Below are 22352 nucleotides of genomic sequence, written 5' to 3' on the forward strand. Positions count from 1 at the left end.
AAAAAAAATTCTCCCGTGAATGTTTGTGGATTGTTTTATAACGAACGTTCAAGAAACATTTTTCTTGTGAATGTCTCCCGAAACATTCACAAGCAAACTTTCTCTTGCGAACATTCCTGGATTGTTTTATAACAAACGTTCAGAGAACGTTCTCTCGTTTGTGGAACATTTCCTCGTGAATGTCCGTGCGAAGGTTCTATTGTGAACATTCGCAGAACTTTTCCTTGTTTGTGGGATGCGACAGAGTCGGTCTTCCGTGGAACAATGAAAATGGACTCTCTTGGTCCCAAAACGTAATTGAACAATTGTGAATGAACATTGGTTTATGATGAATATTTAGGGTTATTGAAAATTTGACAGCTGTCCAAACATAATCTAAACTAACACAACACCAGGAATTCGTGGTATTCTCTCACCCCACAGGTTTCCAGAAAAAGGTCTTGGAGGCCGATTATGAAATTAAATGACTTGTTGAGACATGTTTGTCACAGAGAAGACTAAGAAGGTATTAGCACCTGATCTATAAATACTGACACAGACAAGGTTGCCAACATGCCCTATTTTGGTTTGACCTATTTATGACAGTGAAGAAAAGAACAATCAACAGTTATATTCTGAAGTCTTCCTGAATATTCTCTAAATCAAAGGTGGCCTATTTCTTGTTAAAGGAAGTGAACACGGAGTTTGGTGCACAGCTCAAGAGAGAAACTTGGAAGGAAAACACACGGGAACCACTTCCTCATGCTAAATCTAGACAAAAAAAAAAATAGGTCTTTAATCACAGTTAAATGAATTAGATTTAACTTCTGAAAACGAGGAAATAACATTGACAGTAAAATAACGGAGTATTGCAAATAGTCATTTTAACCTGCTTCTTCTTCTACTTCTTCCTCCTCCTCTTCCTCCTCCTCCTCCTCCCTGTACATATGTATTCAGTTGGTTACTGACTCATCTCTGCTCATGTATGGAGGAGGTTCGTCACCAAAAATCACCTGCTTAAATTCCAGGATATGACTAAAACTGGTGTTTTCCCCAAAGCACATTGCAATACCAAAAATAAATCGCTGACTAGTCATAAATTAGTATAACTTAAGACTTTTGACCGCATTCACTTCTTCTGACACCGACTGTAAATGATCTTGTCTGTTTTTGTTTACCGTCTCCTCGCTGCCAACTATCTGCCCTGCGTGTGTGATTTGCTCGATGAAAGATCAGCGGACAGTGGTGTGATGCGTCAAGCCTGGGTTATTTGATCGTTTTGAAGGATTAGAAGCCCTCCTCCCTTTGTTCCCCTGCTGCTCTGGTATGTTTGCATGTCATGAGTTTGTGTAGCGGCTGAAAAGGAGGAAGAAAAGCCAGACAAGCCACGTGAAGCCACAGCCTCCAGTGACATCACATCATGTCATGTCCCTGTGAAGACGCACAGAGTTCAGGTAAAGCCAGTTCAGTGACATTCTGTTTGTCAGCCTCCCGCTGTCTTGTTCTATTGTTTTATTCCTCCTGCTCTTACATGTTTCTTTAGAGCGAACAGAATCTGCAGATGGTGTGATTGATTCTACTGCTTCCAAGCTGATCATGGACTTCTCTCAATCTTTCACAGTCCTCAACGATAAGCTGAGACCTCGATTCACCACCAGTGAGCAGCTCTACTCCTCTCTGAACAGACTGGAGGGCTCGCTCAGGAGCAAAGCTTCAACAGTTCTACCAACAGAACCCGGACCAAATGTCCCTGTGACTATATTAGAACCAGGAAATCCTGAGGAACCTGAAAATGATGCAGAGCAGGAGGATTTGGTCCCTAACAGCCTAGAAGAAGAGGATCTTCTGTCCACTATCAACTCATGCCTTGTGACTAAAATACATTTAAAAGATGTGGTTGAAGAGGACGTGGTGGACAGAGACAGCGGCGCCTCACAGTCTGAGGAAAAAGACAGCCCAGGTGAGCTGGCTTCAGAAGGGACGAGGGATTCTTCAAAGTCAGGAGCTCTGGCTCATGAAGGTGGGAGCTCCTTCCAGAGGAGCTACTTCAACGGGACCCTACCAGACCTGATAAACAGCGGCAGGCCGCTCGGCAGACGCAGGACACTCGGACACGTCTCAGACGCGGTAGGATGTTTGTGTTCAGTGCATGCATTTAAATCTGTTCCGCAACAAATAGGCTTGTCAAACAGTGAAACCTGTAATACTGGGAGGTGACAGCCTCAACTGTTGCTCAGTAATATAACAAACAAACATACACAAAAGCACAAAATTAGTAAGGAAACACGGTTTAAAAAGCTTTCTAATGCACAGGGAAGCATGTTTTACAAATCGTGAACGATGATCAATACTCTGATGTCAAAGTGCAGTAAACCTCAGTTTGCAGTGATTTTTATATGGGACATTTTATCATCTGATGACGACAGCGCTTGATTTGTGCTCGTGAGTATGAACAGCGTTGGTGGAAAATCGTTTGTGCCTCGTAGCTTTCATTACACAAGAATCTTTTGTGTGTTTCTATCAAATGGATTCAAGTGTGCATGTTTGCTGAACAACATCTCAGCCAGTATGACTGGATTTCTCCTCTACAGTTTCACTGAGGAATCTAGATCAGCAGTTTCTGTTTACACTGCGTTAAAATGTAATGAGGTTGTACTTTTTGTGTGCGGGTTTACACAGTGGTGCTTGAAAGTTTGTAAACTCTTGAAAAGTTTCTTTATTTCTGCATAAATATGATCTAAAACATCAACAGACAAAGTAGACAATGAGAATACAGTTAAAGAAATCAGACAAAAATATTATACGTGATCATTTCTGTATTGAGGGAAATGATCTAATATTATATAACTGAAGCAAAACTATGTGAACCTTTTGGATTAGCAGTTAATTTGAAGGCGAAATTAGATTCAGATGTTTACAATCAGTGGGATGATAATCAAGTGTGTGTGTGGGTGACATCAAAATGATGTTGTAGGTCATTTTTACACACAAATATAGAAAATTGTAAAAGGTTCACAAACTTTCAAGCGTCACTGAAAGTATCTTGACACCAAACACGATGACGGGCTTTGTTAAACTATACTGATGGCATATTGTTATGTTGTTTGTAGATTAAAGAAGTACGCAGAGAAGTGGAGCTGTCTCGGAGACGGAGCATCAGGCTTAAGGCTCAGGTGGACGAACTGCAGGAGAGCAGAGACGGACCGGGCTGGAGCCAACACAGGGAGAGGGTAAAGGCCACACGCAGTGCCAGCACATATCTGCAGAGATCTGCAGGAGTATTATAATTTCTTTTTATTTGTCTTTATCTCAGGTCACAGAGGATGTTCTCTCAATTCTGAGGCTGCTGAATCCACTAACAGAGCCCGAGGCCGGCCAGCCGGAGCCCTCTGACGGGGGAAACCACCTGGACGCTAGCCTGGTCCAGCTGCAGAATGTGGCTCGCAAACTGGCAATCAGCCACACCAAACAGGTCAGGACAACTCTGGCATGCACTTAAATAATGCTGCCAGCCTTTTTATTCCCCTGCAATCATAGTTTGAGTTGATTTTAGTGGGCTTGTTGCTCAGAGGAATATTTGCTTTCTCATACTAGAGCTGGGTCAGGTGACAAAGGTTGTAAATTACATGGTCATAAAATTTGAGTTTTATTCCTAATCTTATTTTATCAGATCATTTAAAAATGTCTTCGTATTTATGCCTTTATTTATAATGGCATTGGTAATACAGAGGAAATGAGGGGAGCGAATGAGAATTTAAACATCACCGATCAGTGTTACTTAACTATTATTTCACTGAGCACTCCTCACTCTCTTTCACCTGCAAATGATAAAAGACTCATTAAAGTATTTATATAGTCCACGTAGTTGAAAACTGCAACCTCAAAATTTGTCCTGAGGCTTGTACGAAGATATTAATGCACAAGTGAGAGTCACCTTTGCCCTTCTGATGAAGCATGTTCACTGTTTCCCTGAAACAAAGATTCATCCAACCAGGTGTTAACCTCAGGTATGTGGCCTGACAAGTTTACAAGTATTAGTAACAGTGAATCTGTCTGGTAACTGGTGTTTGCCGGGCGTTTCAAGAAAGTCACAAGGTATGTGACCGAAGCTGGGATCAGATTTTAGTCCTGTTAAAAGACAAATAAGAGAGAGTGAAGTTAGTGAGGTTAAAGGTGAAGAGTATCAGGAGTTATAGCAAAACATGACCTGCCTCCTTTTCTCATTTCTGCATTCAGGAGTTCAAATCTGGAAAAAAGGGAGAAGAGGACAGTGCTATTCTGCAGCAGGCGCTGTGGGACAGAGATGAGGCCATAGAGAAGTGAGTACACATACAGTCACACTCCTCTAAATAACAAATGAATCAAGATTTAAGGAAGAAAAGGGAAGCTGAAAGTCCTGCATCTATTTTTGAGGAGTTGTCTCATTCTTTCTGTTTTTGCTGTTCAGGAAGCGGGCGATGGAGGCCGAGCTGCTGCGGAGCAAGACGGAGTTGATGATACTGAACAACCAGCTGCTGGAGGCTGTGCAGAAGCGCCTGGAGATGTCGATGGAGCTTGAGGAATGGAAGGTAAACCTGCGATGAGTTTAATGTTTAACCGAGAGAAGGGAAGGGTGTGCTCACTGGACAAACACACCAACTAAACTCTAAACGAAAACGTGACGTCATACTGAGAGAAAGAGAGATGGTGGGAACATGTGAACATATGGGACCCAGCCAGAAAAGTGGAGAAAAGTAGGACACACACAAACACAAACACATGCAATTAGTGTCAAACACACATTGCTCTCAGTGTTCGGCCGTAAAACACACACAGAAACTGCAATTAATACTCGCTCACGTTACATTTAACACACACAGATCATGCAGGCGTTAATGCCAGCTGGTTTCCTGCCACAGTGTTTTGGCCTCAGGCCCATGTCTTCATCTGGTGAGCGCTTAGAGCCCCGCAACATTGAAATAAAACTACACTGCATATTGTAAGTTAACTGGTGAGAGCAGGAGCGTCTGAAATCCAAACTGATTTAATGTAAACTACAAGAGAGAGTATTCATTTTTGGGTCTCAGTGTGCCGTGATGGTTTAAAATCCATATTTTTGGTAATTGACAAAAAAAATACCCAGATTTAAGGATATCACACATTTGCAGGGAATTTTTAAATGCTAGTTGGAACCAAAATACCAAAACATTTGTATCACCGGTACAAAAGTTATGGTGAAATCCTTATTTGGACATGGTTGTACCCTTATTTTTTGTTTTTATTTTTGGCTTAATGTTGGTGGGGAAAGGTGTATACTGGAGTCAGTCATCTGAAAATGTATCTTTACATAAAATCCAATAGAGATGTATCTGTCTCTGTAATTGTAGGGTTTAAAAGATGTTAGTTGGATCCCTTTATTTTTAGAGCTCCATTTTCTTGGTATCAGTTGGTGTATTTTATTGTTTATTTTTAGTAGAGCTCTGCATCCTTCTTTCTTTATACTTTTATACCATCTTTCAGCCATTCAGTAGCACACAATTTATTTTCTTCTCAGTAAAGATTGCTTTGTTAAATGTCAGCAATCTGACAGGTTAATCTTAGGGCTGTACAAAAATTGATTTGGTGGAAATTGGAGATGAGTATTAATCTTGATTTTCAGTCTTCATGCTTTACTCTTAGCTATACCTTTAAAATATAGAACAACTTGTTTCACCATTATTATCTGAAAGTAAAATAATTTAAGATGAAATGTAACCCAGAGTGGTGTTTGAAAGTTTGAGAACCCTCTAAAATGTTCCATATTTCTGCATAAATATGACCTAAAACATTATATTTTTACACCAGTGCTAAAAGTAGATAAAGAGAACCCAATTTAACAAATGAGGCGAAAACTTTATACTTGATTATCATTATTTTTTTGAAGAAAATAATCCAACATTACATATCTAAGAGTGGTATGCAAACCTCCAGGGTCAGCAGATAATTTGATGGTAAGATCAGAGCCAGGTGTTTTCAATCAGCGGGATCACAATCAGGTGTTAGTAGCAGCCCTGTTTTAATTAAGGAACAGGGATTTATCAAAGTCTGATCTTTACAACACATTTTTGTTATTAGTGTAAAAGAGACCAGAAAAGGTTTTGATGCTCATCACATGGGAAAAAGTTACAAAACCATCTCTGAAGACTTTAGACTTCATTATTTCACAATCAGACAGATTGTGTAGCGGTGCGCTCCCCTGTGCGTTCTTTTCTCCCTTCTCAGGTGTTTCTGATCTGTGATGAGTGGATGGCTCCGCCCACTTAGCTTTTTTTAAAAGAGGTTGTAGGCGGTTGCAGAGCTCTTGGGCTCCCACATGAAGCAGCTCTGTGACCATTTTCTTTCATTTGTGTTTCGTTTGAGGTCGGAGGTCTGGTGATATTGTTTTTTGGGGTTTTTTGTTTTGTAGTTTATTTTCGTTCTCTGGGTTAGTTTAGGCGGGGAATCTCCGGGTTCGACGGCCCATTGTGTGGCTGGCCCAGACTCTCCTCATACTTTTTTTGTTGTTGTCTGGCCTCCATACTGTCATGGTTCTGGTCAGGTTTAAGACTAAAACTACTCTTCCTTTGCTAGGGTATGCGGTCCTCTTTACATGGTGGTCACAAGGCTGAACCAAATGTTTGGCTGTGGCTGTAACATATTTGGGGGCTTGTCAAAGCAGCTGTTTTGTACTATTTTTGATTGAGTACATGGCAGTGTGGTGCCTGCTTTATGGGATGTGTGTCCTCCTGTAGGTTTTCTGTGCATTTTATTTTGTTTGGAATTATCAATGTAAAAATTTAGGGCAAATATACAACTATGAATATTCCAGACAGACTCAATTTTAGAGGAAGGAGACACTAAATGATTAAACTCCAACTTTAAAATCAAGTTATGATCGGGACTGAGGTGAAGAGGGAATGAATGCTGGTAGAGATAATATTAAATCACTGTTATTTGTAATTCATAAATCACCATATTCTGCACCTCTCATAACTGACATATTGGTGCTCTTAGCACGTCAATTGTTATGTTAAACCCTCACTCAGGGACTGGGTTGTCACTGACTCCCTGTGTAAAATAAACCCATCACTTATAAACCCATCAATCATGTTTCCTCCCTCAAGCAGAGTCTAAAAAAATAAATGTTGGGTTAATAAAAGATTAAATATCCCTCCTCTGCTTCACCACCCTTCCCATTATCATTTTTGTGCAGTTCCTTTATTCACCAGAAGCACTCTGTCTCTCTGAAAGCAGCCACATAGAACACAAATGTAAAATTAAAACTGCAAGCAGTGATGTACGGGCCCTCGCACTCCTGCGCGCCGCCTCCCCAAAGCTGTCTCCCCGAAGCTGTCTCCCCGACATGCAGCGCACCAGGGACCGCATATCCCCGCTTAAAGTTGCTATTTTTGTCTCATTTCCTGTCTCCAGCAGGGGGCGCTGGCGAACCGTTTAGCCACGCCCACTCGTAAAAAACACATCAGATGTATCGTCTCACCACGCCGGATGTATGTGACACGTTTCGTGAGGTTTCAAGCATCCGTTGACCTTAAACGTCAACTTCCTGTGTCACGGCGAGACATCAAACTTTGCCGCATCGTCACGGCGATGCCCATTAACAAAGTCTAACGAATGTCTCAATATATCATCAACTACATGTTTAGGTTATTGTGACCCGACTTTAGGTTCATGTGATCAACCAGCTCGACGTAGAACATGAAAGTATGAAAAGTGTCATTTCCATTGGCCAACAGGGGGCGCTATGACTATGAGCGAATATTACCACACAGGGGTCTTCAGGGCGGGGCTGTTATCATACCTGCGATGTTTGGAGAAGGTCGGTCCATGTACATAAGATTTAAAGCAACTCGTAGTTCCATGGCGAGACGCTCAAAATGGCCACCTCGACACGTATCGACGAAAACGAATTATTTTAAGATTTAATCCCAAACATGTTTTCTATCCATAGAACCTAAATTCAAGTCGGTGCAATGTAACTTTTTTGTGCGTCTAGGTGTGATACACGTGTCCACCGGATTTCTCGAATTTAGGTAAATGTGAACGCCGGGGCATCTCTTTAGGGGGCGCTCTCGAGCCGTTTGGCCGCGCCCACTCGCGACTCCACTAGAATATGACATTTTTTCGCCGGGAGACATGCGTGTATCCACTTTCATGAGTTTTTGAATATGATAAAGCCTCCAAAAAGGAAAATCACTTTTCGTAAGAACTAAGAACGTCCAAGAAGATTTTTTTTTAACGAAAAACAACAGGGCTTCGCACCATCGGTGCTCGGGCCCTAATAAATCACCCTCTCACAGGTTTGAAATCTGGCTAATCACCATATTTGTCTCGTATCTTTCCCACATTTTCCTCGACATGCCTCAGGTGGACTTTCAGCTGCTCCTCCACCAGCAGCTGCAGCTTCAGCAGCAGGCAGAGAAGGCCCAGAAGAAATCCTCTCGCCTGGGCATCCTGAGGAGAACCAACAAATCGCCCATCCAGAGGCCGTCAAACTTCCCTCTGCCTACACCCATCCCTCCCACAACCAACCCAAACCAAATCTTCACCTCCAGATCTACGGCCTCTGCCGCCCCGACTCCCCACGCGCCGCCTCCTACTGGCTCCCAACGCAACTGGAGGGACATACTGAAGATGGGCAAGAGCAGTTATCAAGGAGACCAGGATGCAGCAGGGCAGGATTCAGAGTGTGCCCGGAATGACGGCTTCCAGGTCGTGTCCCTCGATTGAGATGGTGACTTAACGCTCCTTCTGACGCACGACTCTTACCTCTATTTAAAGTCTGAGTGAAAAGATGTCGCTTGCTGTCCCTGTGAGAGCCTCACTGTGCAGGATGTTTGTGCAGACCCAGACACACACTATAACGCTGTTTTCGCAAACCTGCTGAAGTGGGTGGGGGGGGGTATTTCTGTGCTTACTTTACATCCGAGTTAACACACGTGAGCAGGATTTTGTGACAACATAATTAGCTTGGAAGACAAACCAAAATGTGAGAAATTACCAATATTTGCATATTCATTTATCAAGGATTTAAGTGCCATTATAAGCACATTTTTATGGTGAAAAAAAACCCAAGTCAGACATGAAAGCTGAGAATCTTTTTTTAATATCTTAAAACATGCCTGGAGAAGAAGTTTTATATATATATATACACACACACACTCCGGAAACGAGCGCTGGATCTTGAATCTAGTAATTTATGCATGAGATGAAACTGATTATGAATGAGTCGTGATAAATACTATGACGCTTAAATGCCAGACATTTTGTTTCCCAAATATTGTTGTAAATAAATGAAATTGTTATTCAAAAGCTCCTTCAAATCTCTTGCAGTCAAACTATTTTATGTAACACTTAAACACATCACGTTAGTTGCTTCATTGTCTGCACTTTAGCTTGTTGCAAGAGTCAAAAGAAAAAGAAGAAACCATCTCAGATTTTTCCCATTTTATTGTATAATATCATTTTTCACCAATATATATATAATCCACTTCTATATGCATCTTGCTCACATTTAAAATGTACATATATGCCATTATCTGGAATAAATGCCAACACTGGCAACTTGTTCAACAAACAGAGACTTACATAGCACAGCAAAGTTACACCTGATGACAGGAGAAAAGGCATGCTCATAGTGAAACGACATACAATCCTGAACAGATGATTACAGTCTTCAAACCACTTTTTCAATGCGTCTGAATAAATTAAATTTTCTATATTGCTGACAGCAAATTCCGTTTTGAAATAATCTTGTGCTACTGCAACTCTGCAGAAGCCGAGGCGAGACCTGCATTCAAATGTGAGCACCACCCAACAATCTATTCATATTGTGCAACAAGACAACTCTCGTCCTGTGGTGGAGGATGACGGGTTGACTCTTTACAAACTGAAGCTTTATAAAAAAAAAAGAAAAAATACGGACTTCGACTTAATTGTGACCATTTCAAGCATTAAGACTTTTGTATTGACACCAAAACAAACAAAAAACACTGATTGTAGTAAACACCAAGTGCCTCAGCTGTTAAGCTTCCTTGTGAGAAAATTCACACAAAACTGGCAACCCAGCTGCCAATCTAAAGTCTACTCGACACTCTTGTAGAATAAAAGTTTTGTTTTTATAAAGCTTTAGACATGGAAAAGGAGCTCTCGACAAAAGAGGCACATACAGATTCACAACACCCTGCTTGTTCATACAGATGGCAGTTTCACTACTGGACTGGACTTTTCAAACCCGTGGAAACAAATGATATTCACACTGTCACGATTAAATAACGTACATTGCTGCAGCATAAATTTGCGAGATACCCATATGACCTTATTTGTAAAGATAAGCCAGATACACATAATAAACTGGTAAACCATAGTTGCATCAAAACACAGATTGGACCGACCAAATACAAAGACACTACAACGGTACCACAGCTAATAGCCAGACAGACAAAAGAATAGTATAAGTGTATAATAATAAATGACTAGCATATCCAGTAGTAGCCTGAGATATCCAGGGAATAGTTTATGATAATACTGCGTTTCAGAGTGTCAGCTTGGTTTTCATAGAAAGACGATGTTGGCATAAAAATAAAAATAGGGCTCTCAACGACCTCGAGTTGTGACAATGTGACCAACCTGTAAATCCTTGAGTCTGATCTACAGCAGACACGGAGGAGTGACTGAATATACCGCTATTATCAACATTACCAACAAACTATCTGTACGCATAATGTCTGTATGACAACTTCTGTGCAGAGCTCGAACCTCCTAACACTGTTTTTGCTTCACGTTTTTTTTTTTTTACTTCTCAGTTATACAGTATTTGTTTGATTGCAGTGCCATCACAACTTGCATATCTCGACTGCTCTCTGACTGTTGGTCCTCTTCAGCAGTCCCAGATTGTACTGGGCCTGAAGCCACTTTTCTATTATACTGGCATAAATGTATCAACATACAGAAAGCACTGTGCAAATGAGAGTTTCTTTGGATTAGTGTGTCACGTCCAAAAACAGCCCCGTTATATTAAACTGGTGAATTCTCATTGCTACCGTCTACCTGAAAAATCAACAAAAACACATCTACAAACCAGCCAATCTAGTAAACACTACCTGTCTGGCAGAGAGACTCTACAAAACAAAACAAAAAACTCGACCTACTCTACACTCACTTTGATATTATTAAATGTTAAGAACTGACTGCTGTAACTGGGCGAGTTTGGTCCAGTGTTGGCAAATACTAGCATCATTAATGACTCCACTTGCTGAAGCTGCTGAATTCTCGCTCGTCAGTTTTTCAGTGAGACGATGCTCAGAGGGGCCGAGCATGAAAACAAAGTTTTGAGGAGCAGGCTGCAGGCAGCTAGGACTGGAGGAAGGAGATAATGGAGCTGATGAAATCTAAGGGTTTGTCAGCGTGAATCCAGTGGCTCGCGTCTGGGATGTACTGGATGTCAGCGCTGGGGAAAAGCCTCTGGATTTCTGGGTAATCGTCGGAGCTGGATCAGGAGGGAAGACGTGGACCAGGGGGATGAGAAAAATCAGGTAGAATAAAGTGGATGTAAATGAAGGGCGAGAAAGCAGATTATTAGCGGTGTTGAGGTGCTTTTTCCTTCAGATTTTATGAAGATAAATAGTATATTTACTATATATATATATATTGTATTTTCTATTCATTGTATAGATACAATACGTATAAAAAATAAGACTGAAGTATGGCTAAAACGATTCTTCATGGGGCATCTAGGTAACCGAGGATTAAATGCATGACTTCTCGCCTCTCAGTCCCTTACTTGTTTGTCTCTGCTGTATGAAAGGCAAAAAAAAAAAAAAAAAAAATCCTGCCCTATAATAATAATATATCAGAAAAACTGATATATATATATATGGGTTTTTTCACATTATAATTTTTTGTTAATTTTCTTTACGTCTTTTGTTTGGTTCTTAATTTATACTTCTACAGTTGTGTCTGTTTCCATACCTGATATAAGCAGAGCTGGCTCCTCCCAGAAACAGGGTAGGCCCCTCATACACGGAGTTACATTTTGGGAAACTCATGATGTCATCAAGGTGCTCCGAGATGGCTTCCAAGTTGACCCTCCAGGCGTATTTTCCGTTGTGCTCCACCAGGTTAGTCAGCAAGAACTGACGCACAGAGTGCTCCTGCGGGAGGAAAGACAGCCTGTGACGTCACCGATTTAACAACGAGCTGGACTGCACGTCTACTTGTATTTAAAGGGGGGAGGGAGGGGGGGTTGCTTGGTGTGATGAACCTGCAGAAATTTACCACCATACCCCGCTTTTTGTTTGTTTCACAGCTGGCAGCTCATCGTTCAGGTGTTTGGGATCATTCATTCACTTTCCTGTGTGGTGTCATTTTTAGACACGGCAGGCAATTTTTCACCAAAAAGCTCTAGTCCTTCACTGTACCTTTTCCTGTACTAAACAGCCAACAGACACAGTTAGAGACCAGCTGATGAACAAAGCCGTAAGCCTTCTGCAGCTACAGAGTGAGCTAGTTCCTTCAAGAGGTTGTTGAGACCAAAACACAGTTAAAAGAGAGTCAGTAATGGGACTTAACATTCATCAGGTGGCTGGAAACAAAACTGGAAAAAAAAAAATGGAATGAATGTTTATATTATTCTGTATGTCCAGGATTTGTAAATGGGTAACTGGCTGCTAACAAGTTTACCTTTCAACTTTGTTAAATAATAATTCGGACCCTTAAATGGCCCAAAAGATCAGCTATTGCAGGTATAATTGTAGATACAGGAAACTACTTGACAATAGACTTTTTTTGGAAACGGGTTCTTTAATTGATTTACCTATTTTATACATACCGAGTTGTATTATATCAAAAAGCAGTCCTGACCTTGACCAGACTGCGCAGCTGATCCTCAGCCATCCGCCTGGCAGTGGAACGTGGGATGTCAGTGGATATCTTCACCTCCTGCATTGCCCGGATGTAATAGCCGAAATTGGTGCGCGTGGTGGTCTGGGCTGGACTGATATCCACGACCACCAACCTCTCCACTAAACCAGGCTACAAACAGAGACACTGACTGAGGTAAACGGGAAGGAAAGAGAGAGGCAATACAAGTGCCACTGGTGGGAAACCAATGACAACGTGGAAACAGGCCAAGCTCAGTGTGGCATGAAGATCAGAGAGGAATGTGCAGTGAGAAAGGTCAGGTGGCATTCAGTGAGGGGACTGCTTTGATATGATAAATTCATGGTGACATTTTGCCATCGCTAACCTGTGTGAGAGCGGTGGTCATAGCCGTTTTCCCTCCCATGCTGTGGCCGATGAGGACGCACTTCTCAATGCGCAGCATGGCAAGGAGGTGTTTCAAATCGCTGACCATCGCTTCATAGGTGAGCACGGGGCTGTGTGGGCTGTTGCCATGGTTACGGGCATCTACAGTCAGCACCTAACTGGACAAAGGACAGTTAGGACACTTGGAATGGGGAAAAGGAGGCAACAGAGCACAAACAAAAATAAACTTTTCATGTTGGCTGCATCTTTTCATGTGGCCGCAGCTCAGGAGGGTGACGGCACATACAAAGGCTGTATTGTGAAAATTAGGCAACGAGTTCTTCAGGCCAGCCAATAGGCAGATTATCTGTCAGTGTTTATTAGTCCAGCACAGATTGCTACGGCGTCGTATCAAATGACAAGGAACACACACTTTGACTGTACATTCCTAAGCCTGCTCGTGTAGGAGGGTTGCTATCAGGCTGCTGAGAACGAACTCAAACAAATAAGGACGAATTGTTTTTGGTGTCAGAGCAGACAGGTCTGATGTGTTCACCTTTCGGCCTGTGCGCTGCACCAAGGACTTCGCTATGGAGTGGAAGTTAGATTTGCTGCCAAAGAGGCCATGTAGAAACACCAGGGGAGTGCTTTCTCCCTTCCCATCGAAGACATCGTAGGTCAAGCTGACAGGGCTGAGGAAAAAAAAAAAAAAAAAAACACGTCCGGGGTGAATAATAAGAATCTCTCCGGTTACATCTGTGGTGAGAAAAATTATGGCTCTACGCAAGACAGAAACGTTAATAAAACTGCTTTCGGGAAGCAGAGATGCTTAAAAAAAAATTAGTATCTTTTTTAAAAACTTGTTTTTTTCCCTATATCCCATTCAAACAGCATATCAGGGGATATTAATAACAGAGAAAGCAGTTGAGGCATTGCTCAGTAATTTGTGACTTCTTTTTTGGGGGGGAAGACTGTTTTGCTTCCACCTACTGGTAAAGTAGAGGTAACCAAACATATATTAAGTTTATGTCATCTTGGCATTTAGTGCTGCATGGGTAGGTATAGAGAAATTATTTTAATTCATTGTGATTTTAAATCTTTGCCACTGCAGATGTTAATGTAACACTGCACAGGGAGAGGATACAATTACATGACCCACTATTGAATGAAAAAAAGTCAATACAAAAGCCCTGATAAGAGAACTTTGTGAATCTACTACGTTTGGGTTTTACCGAGACAAAGTGTTGCTTTAGCTCTGCTGTGGTTGTAAGCAGGGCTGCAACTAACTATTATTTTCATTATATCATCTTAAAATTGTCAGAAAATGGTTTAAAAAAAAAAAAAAAAAAAAAAAAAGTTGACCAGTGTTTCCCAAAGCCCAAGTTGCAGCCTTGTTTGGTCCCGACCAACAGTCTACACCCAAAAATATATTTAGTTTATAATCATGAATGACTAAAGGAACCACAAAAGATTCACATTTAAGTAGCTGGAATCAGAATTTAATTTTTTTTTTTTTTAAAAAAAATAAAAAAAAAAATTATTCAAATTGCTAAAAAAAGATTAACTAAATATTTGCCAATTAATTTTCAACTAATAGACCAATTGTTGCAGCTCTAGTTGTAAAATATTTCCAACATGGATTCATTTGTTCAGCGTTTACGAAAAAAAAAAAAAAAAAAAAAAAGCTTTCAGAGCTGGAGGTGACAACCTGAAAATACTTTTGTTCAAATCAGTCGACCACAACACGAAGATGAGATCAATTTACAATTATGTAAAACAAGACAAACAGCATATTCACACACACACACACACAAAAAGCTGGAAACGGTTTATATTTGTCAAGTTTGCTTAATAAATGATTAAACGCCAATGCTGATTTAAAGGGCCCAATGGTTAGAGATGTAAAAAGTCATAGATTGTGAACGTATTCACAAACTAGTACAACGCACATCTAAACCACCGTAAAAAAAAAAGAAAAAAGAAACTATCGTTCACGACGCATTACAGATGTGTGGCATCAATTAGCCAATTAGGATTACCTAATGAACTGGTAATTTGGCGCACATGTTGCGTAGCGTAACCAAACGCCAGATACGATAGAAAATTACGTTGTTTTTTTTAAATTTAGCTGCGTTGTGAAATCATAAAACGAAAAGCCCGAAATCCAAAAATCCTTGTTTTGTGTTTGCAGTTTAGCTTTAGGTTTACCGTGTTGCTAACCAGACGTCTGAATGTCATTTTAACCGTGTAAAGTTAGCGGGTAACAAAAGATGCAGAGACAGGACGCGGTGACAGATTACAACGGTAAAATAATCCGGGGTTTGTTTTTGTTTTACAGCAAAAACACCCGGCTGTCACTTCCACCGCGACACCCAGCTCAAAGGGAGACAGAGGACATCAGCTAGCCGGGGGAGCTAGCACGGTTTACCTAGATGAGGAGCTGGCTGTCCGGACCGTGGGAGCCACCGCGCCGAACGCATCCTGCTGTCCCGGGAATAAACGACACAGAGACCGGCCGCTCAGCAGTCCCCTCTGAACCAGACGACAGAAAACACTCATGGCAGCATATGCTCTGTTACCGTGCGGTCGACAAGCGGCATGTGCGTTTCAGAACGGCCACAAAGACAGTTAAGAGCGAATGAGCTTGCAGAACGGCCGGAGGTCGCTACTTAACGGTGCCAACAGCTGATTGTACGTCATGACGTAAGACGCATTTTCTGTGGGTTTTTTTTTTCGGCGTATGTTTGTTTACCCCTGAGTTTTGTCTGTCAGGCTCAGGAACCGTCTGAATGTCTGATAGTGAAGACTGAGACATTTACAAACAAGACGAACATTAATATGTACTATTTTTGTTTTTTTTGTTTTTTTTTGCGTTGATTTTGTATTAAAATTCAGTTCGACCCCACAGAGCTGGATTAGATCTGATAATATACACCCACTGAATTAAATGAATGTAATAGCGTTGTCAAGCCACTGGGTGAAGCCACAATGTTACTATGTGCTACACTTGCTCACCCCAACAAAATGATTTTCTTACTGAGTTGCAGAATGGCTTCCTGTGGGAACACATCCTTTAGTGATTGAAAGAGTAATTCATTGTCTTGCAGGGACATTTGCAGGAGATTCTGTGGAGATCAAACCTCTGATTGTTTCGTTATGGGGATGTATCCCTCACCGGATGCTTTCTCACTTTGGGACAAATTAGAACAATATATGTTTGTGATCACTGCTATTTGTGTGTCTAGTATAAGAACATAAAAACAAACCATCAGTCGAAGCCTTTGGAGAGCTTGGCCCTCTTTGCTGCATCTCTAAACATCCATTGCTATGGGAGATGCGTCTTCTGGGACAAAGCACGCTGCAAGCTGTCTCCATAGTGATGGCATGAGACAGAGGCCCTGGGGAAGCGCACAGCACAGACCTCACTGAGAGAAGAAAAGGAAAGTGGCCAATGAGTCTGTCCATTTTTTTATTTTTTTATTCTTCTGACTACTGTGTCACGACTTAATGCTTTGACACAGAACAAGTGTAAAAAAAAACCAACAGAAAACAAACTTCCAGCTCAGTGTTTCTGATGCTAATTAATTCAACAATATTCTTCAATCATCTCTAATTCTTCATGTTATGTTGTGTGTCTTTTACAGCCTTTCAAATATTACAGTAAAACTAAAAAGATCCATATATATTTCATAATAATGTAATTCCTTTTGTTCCCATACATATATTGCATGCAAGTTAGTGATATTTCTATAGTTTTTCATTAGAGAAACATCAGGAAAGGGGAAAAAAAAAAATCTATGAAGGAAGTAAATGGAAAATGTTTTTTGGCAAACTTGTTCCTTCTCTCCCTACATATTGTGCCGTCTTTTTATTATTATTTTTTTTTAAATTTCAGATGTCTAACAACAAAATCATAACAATTATTGTCCCACATGCTGCATGCGTCTGTTGTGCCTGGACGGATGTTAAAATGACTCCTTATAGATTAAAACAACAAATATTATAGATAGCATACTGTATGTGTTGTAGGCAACAATCTATATTAAAGTTCATACTGTAGATACCAAAGTGTCGATGAAAATGTCCCAGTGAGTTACCAGTATACTTTTGAAATCACAGAGCAGCACCATAAAAAAACAGAAACTGTTTCAGCTGGTGAGGGATTTGAAGATAAGTCACGCCAAAGCCGGACATGTTATTTGCCCACCATGAAAAACACATTAATATAAGTTACAAGCTCTGTCTCCTAGAAATAACTTTTTTTATCCAAATAATTTGCAACAGCAAGTACATTTTGAAGGAACCAACACCAGATCTGTTTTTTTGTTGGGGAAATGTTGAATGCTGATTGTACCAGTACAATGTTTCCTCACTGACAACATTATTGACACAACTCAGATTTACAGTAGGTTTGAACTTCTTCTTCACTGATACTTCTGTTTCCATGATGGCTCCTCGTCTGTGTCAGCTTTTCTGAACTTACCTGTTTTTATCTTGAATGATTTGGAAAATAATTGTGGGGTTTCAAAAAGGGTCCAAAGGATTATTTATATTGAGAAATGAATAATAATTTGCAAACTCTCTCACAACAAATGGTTGTTGATTGTTGGGACAAGGTTTTGAGGGGTCAGGATGTTTACAAAGCTTTGAAATTTGCATCACTTGACCTTTCCAAACAACAAGTGTGAACAAGCCAAAGCTTTAACAGGCTAATTCAGGTCTGAGACCTTGGTCAAAGTTATCTGAGGGCTGAAATCTCTACGGAGGCCTGAGCTTTTGCAAAGTGACTCTTTCCCTCATTTCACTCATTGTGCAAAACAAAAATAAAAAACGCTAATAATGCTTAAAATGTAAAGAACGTTTTATTTTTAATTCTACACAATTTGGAGATCAGATCTTTTTCTTCTCACTTCACAATTCACAGAAACTGTTTATAACCAGGGGTGCCCAAATGTTGCATTTCACTATGTATAAACTCAAAAGCAAATCTACTTGTCTGTTGTGGCTTTTTGTAGCCACACACTCTGTGTCTTGTCAATATCCTGATTACAAAACAGAGTCAGGCATTATTTATTGTATATCTACTTATGACATAAATACTGATACCAAAATATTTCTGTCCAATTAGTGGCCATTTTAGCCTTTCACAACAGTTCCAATTTATAGGATCTATCTGTATTTACAGATATAAATAGTTTGCAACTCATCGAGTCATAACAACATAACATTACAGCTCAGAGCTGCCTGATAAGAGCAGCACACTTATCAGGATACTCTTGGAGAGGAATGTTCTCTTTTCATGGAAGACAGTGTCAGAAATCACTGAACAGGCGTCGGTCCTAATAAAGCACATCCTGACAGACGTCAGTTCATGGTGTGGATAGACTGCAATCATTTCAGATCACAGTGCTGAAGTCTTGTTTAGCTATACCAGCAAAACATTCACTGGTGGCAAAAGAGTCAGAGCTCTTTACTCTTCAGTACATGTGGTAATGGTGGAAGCTCAGGTCATGTTCATGTTCTTGGCTCTGGTGCTGTGATAAATCTGATATCCACTGTGCATCCTAGGAAACTCTGAATTAGAAGTTTTTCAAAGAATTTGTAGAAGTTTGAGCCTAATAGATGCAAACAGAGTTTCCTGTATCCATAAAGATATAGAAAATATTTTCAATCCCACATAATTTCTATAATAATTAACCAGGCCATGTATTTAGAATTGTCAGTTAGTTCTAAAACTTTGAAATCATTAAATTAGAAATGTCAAAAAGTATTTTGAATAAATGATTGGTTCTTAAACCACAATAAAAACACATTTAAATTCATTCAACTCATTAAACTTATATCTTTAACCTTTGTGTGGGACTGCTGCCTGATCACATCTCTCCTGGGTCCTTACAAACTTTGGTTACGTCTGATATATAACATATTTATATATGCAGCTGATAGTTTATCTGCTTGACACAACTTTACTATCCATCAGGTGATGAGGTTAAAACATCAGAGATAATCTCAGCTAATGCTTCCTATGTCTCTATCAGGCACCTGTTGGACTTTGCTGTTCGGTTGTCATTGTTTGTAAAGAATCGACTACCTGTCAACTTCACGTGTTCCTGCTGGAAAGAGAAGTTGGCATTCAAGTGTGCAAACAATTACATTTTGTGGGTCCCTGTTTACTTCATAGTAACCAACATCAGCTGCACACTGATCAATTGAACATTGGGATTCTGCAGCATTGGGTTAAAAAAAACTTTTCTGTATTTTGTGATTTGTAATTGACTTTTGTGGACGATGCTGATTTGTACACATTTGACCATTGTTTATTAGACCCTCAGAATAAATTACATGTGGAAATGTGGCTGCACGTCATTCTGGTATAGGGGAATTAACATAGACTGTACATAAAAGTGGACATAGCTTCCCGGTCTGAAAAGTGAGTGCCTTAAACTGCAATACCACAGAGTGCCACAACGGGTTGGCTCCAAAAAGGCTCTGGCTCAATAGACTCCCATTCTACTTCACTCATGAAAAACAAAATCAATATCTTTTTTCCACAAGTCATTATGGTGTCAATCACAAAAGTCCCTCTTAGATTTCTGCCAATCTATCTGAAAATAATCCCATCAAAACGTTGATATCACGCCTCGAAAAGCAGCATATACAGAGGCTTATCTGTTTGATTGATAGGCCTGTGATGCAGTTCGAGATTGTTGTTGTTTCCTGTAGCAACGGGGATTTTGAAAAAAGATAACACTCAGATAGCAGAAGGGGAGGAGAAAATTGACTGAAATAGTTGACCAATGTCAGGTTTATACCAACATTCTTCATCCAGTCAGTCAGACTACTGAGTAACTAATTTATTGCAAAATAAATTAACAGTTTATCATGTACTACAGTTGTTGTCAGATAATTACTAGAAATAGTGTTTGACCAACTGCTGTCTTTTGTACTCAAATGTTTTATGGTGAATTTTTCTATGAACACGCAGCACAACATACTCCATTGTTTTATACAGAAAAGTTGACAGTTTGATGGAAACTTCTTCTGTCTTACTCAGACAATGCAGTGGCACGCAATGCTCGGATGAAAATAAAATAATTACTTCCTCACCTGAACTGCACTAAAATGATTTATTCATATTTAGTGTAATGTATTATGAAGAAATTGTTTTGCCACTTGCAATCACATATGTCACAGACATTTTTCACTTGAATTGGTCAAATTACACTCTGTGACCCAGCTCGATCGTGGTCCTTTCAGATTACAGGATAAGGTAAGGCAAGGTATGCGATTGTGTGCGTAGGTAACACCTGGAGAACTGTTCACTGATAAAGTACCTTTGGTTCTCTTTTCTACAGATAAGGCTGTAAATTGTTGTGATTTAGTGGGTCAAGATGCTTATGTGACCCTCCTGTATTTCCTGACTCTGCATTAATAAGGACACTGACAAGTCAGCTCGGCCTTATCTGTTTTAAGTACATATTGTATCTCACCTGTCAGAAAAACAACAAAATGCTGCTTTAATTATGAACAATAGCATCTTCTGTAAAATGCAAAGATACAATTGCGTTATACTCATACATTTTAAGTTCAACAAGATGTTTGCATCTACAATTTTCACTGTGTTCACAGCTGCTACTCATCACATCCTGTTTAATCTGTTCATCTATTAAACAAACATTTTATGAGCAAAGAAGCATTCACAAGATTATAACTAGATAAATGCTCATAATCTGTGTGTAGCTTTTGGTCCAAACTTCAGTGGAAAGGTACGAGTTCAGGGGTTCTTCTTGCTAAGTTTGCTCTTTTACCTGTTGATTCCAGTCTTTCAAACACAGCCATCAGACAGACATTTTTTAAACTTCAGCTGTGTGGCTGCCAAATGAAGCCTACATAGCCTGCCACACCTAAACATTATGGATGTTGCTGGATAAACTGACAGATGAATCTAACTCAGCTGCTGGCTAAACAAAAGAACCCAACTCCTAAAGCCAAAACTGTTTGATTTGGACTGATCTTTGTTTGTCTTGGTAGCTCACGCTTTGTGATGTGCCTGTTGTCGTTTTTTTGTGCTCTAAAAAGAAAGTTAAACATTCATTCTTGAGCAAAGATGACTTTTATTGAAATCTTCAACACGTCTGAAATTCCAGCACGACTGGAAAACATTTAATGAAGCATTTTATTTGATGATACATCTCTGAGTGTTTGAGTAAAAGATTATGTTTGAATGCAAAGTTTTAACTAAAAATAGATGGAGATGGGAAACAAAATACATAGTGATTTGAAAACAAACATCCTACAACAGCTGTAGTTATACTCCCTCAGGGTGAAACACACGCACGCACGCACACAAACACACACACACACACACACACACACACACACACACACACACACACACACACACACACACACACACACACACACACACACACACACACACACACACACACACATACACATACATACACAAGAGGTCCTTTGGGTAGTTCTTTGACAAACAGTGGACCATATTTTACTTAAATTCCCAAATAATACAAAAACATACAAACATGTTTACACTAAGACACAATACATATCAGTAATAAAAAGACAAAGACATGGTGGATGGCTAACATGTTAGAATACATTTCAAATACATTTTATTACAGAAACAAAATAAACTCACACATATGGACCCATATAAAGTTAGACTTTGGGTGCCGACTGAAACAGTCTTTTCTGTATCCTTAAACAATGAAATGAAATAGTGAGGAGGAAGATAAAGTTGTTTCCTGGGGATATAACATGGATCCATCTTTAGTTTCAGTCTCAGCAGAAACTCTCCTAAGCAAATATTACATGCAAAGCAAACACACACACACACACACACACACACACACACACACACACACACACACACACACACACACACACACACACACACACACACACACACACACACACACACACACACACACACACACACACATTTGCGCACTAAACAATCACACAAGTAAATCCATGTAAAATGAGAGCTGGTTCTTCCTCCTCATTGTCGGTGAAATGACAAATAGTGTTTTGACAGCCAGTTTCAGTGAAACAGGACACCCTGCAGCCGGCTAACAACTAATGAT

General features: G+C 40.1%; 2 protein-coding genes across 3 annotated transcripts; one reads left to right on the forward strand and one right to left on the reverse strand.

The window, feature by feature from the left end:
* Positions 1–889: 889 nt before the first annotated feature.
* On the forward strand, positions 890–9340 carry bicdl2l (bicaudal-D-related protein 2-like). 2 transcript variants are annotated; one of them, XM_069719693.1, is made up of 7 exons: positions 890–1433; positions 1523–2106; positions 3090–3209; positions 3293–3451; positions 4216–4298; positions 4427–4547; positions 8362–9340. In XM_069719693.1, exons 1-7 carry the CDS (start codon positions 1400–1402, stop codon positions 8722–8724), a joined length of 1464 nt encoding a protein of 487 aa, XP_069575794.1. In that variant the 5' UTR covers positions 890–1399; the 3' UTR covers positions 8725–9340. The 2 variants fall into 2 exon arrangements, with proteins under 2 accessions (XP_069575794.1, XP_069575803.1); XM_069719702.1 differs by having other exon boundaries at positions 1601–2106.
* Positions 9341–9429: 89 nt separating this feature from the next.
* abhd11 (abhydrolase domain containing 11) lies at positions 9430–15911 on the reverse strand. The gene is made up of 6 exons (XM_069719713.1): positions 15668–15911; positions 13796–13931; positions 13241–13414; positions 12856–13026; positions 11965–12146; positions 9430–11482 (listed from the first exon to the last, which is right to left on the reverse strand). Exons 1-6 carry the CDS (start codon positions 15796–15798, stop codon positions 11347–11349), a joined length of 930 nt encoding a protein of 309 aa, XP_069575814.1. The 5' UTR covers positions 15799–15911; the 3' UTR covers positions 9430–11346.
* Between the last annotated feature and the right edge of the window lie 6441 nt (positions 15912–22352).

This window comes from Brachyistius frenatus, unplaced genomic scaffold, assembly GCF_029030835.1.
Source record: "Brachyistius frenatus isolate BFR_SWC_R1_liver_20210118 unplaced genomic scaffold, ASM2903083v1 Contig_5, whole genome shotgun sequence".
NCBI classification, from domain to species: Eukaryota; Metazoa; Chordata; class Actinopteri; family Embiotocidae; genus Brachyistius; species Brachyistius frenatus.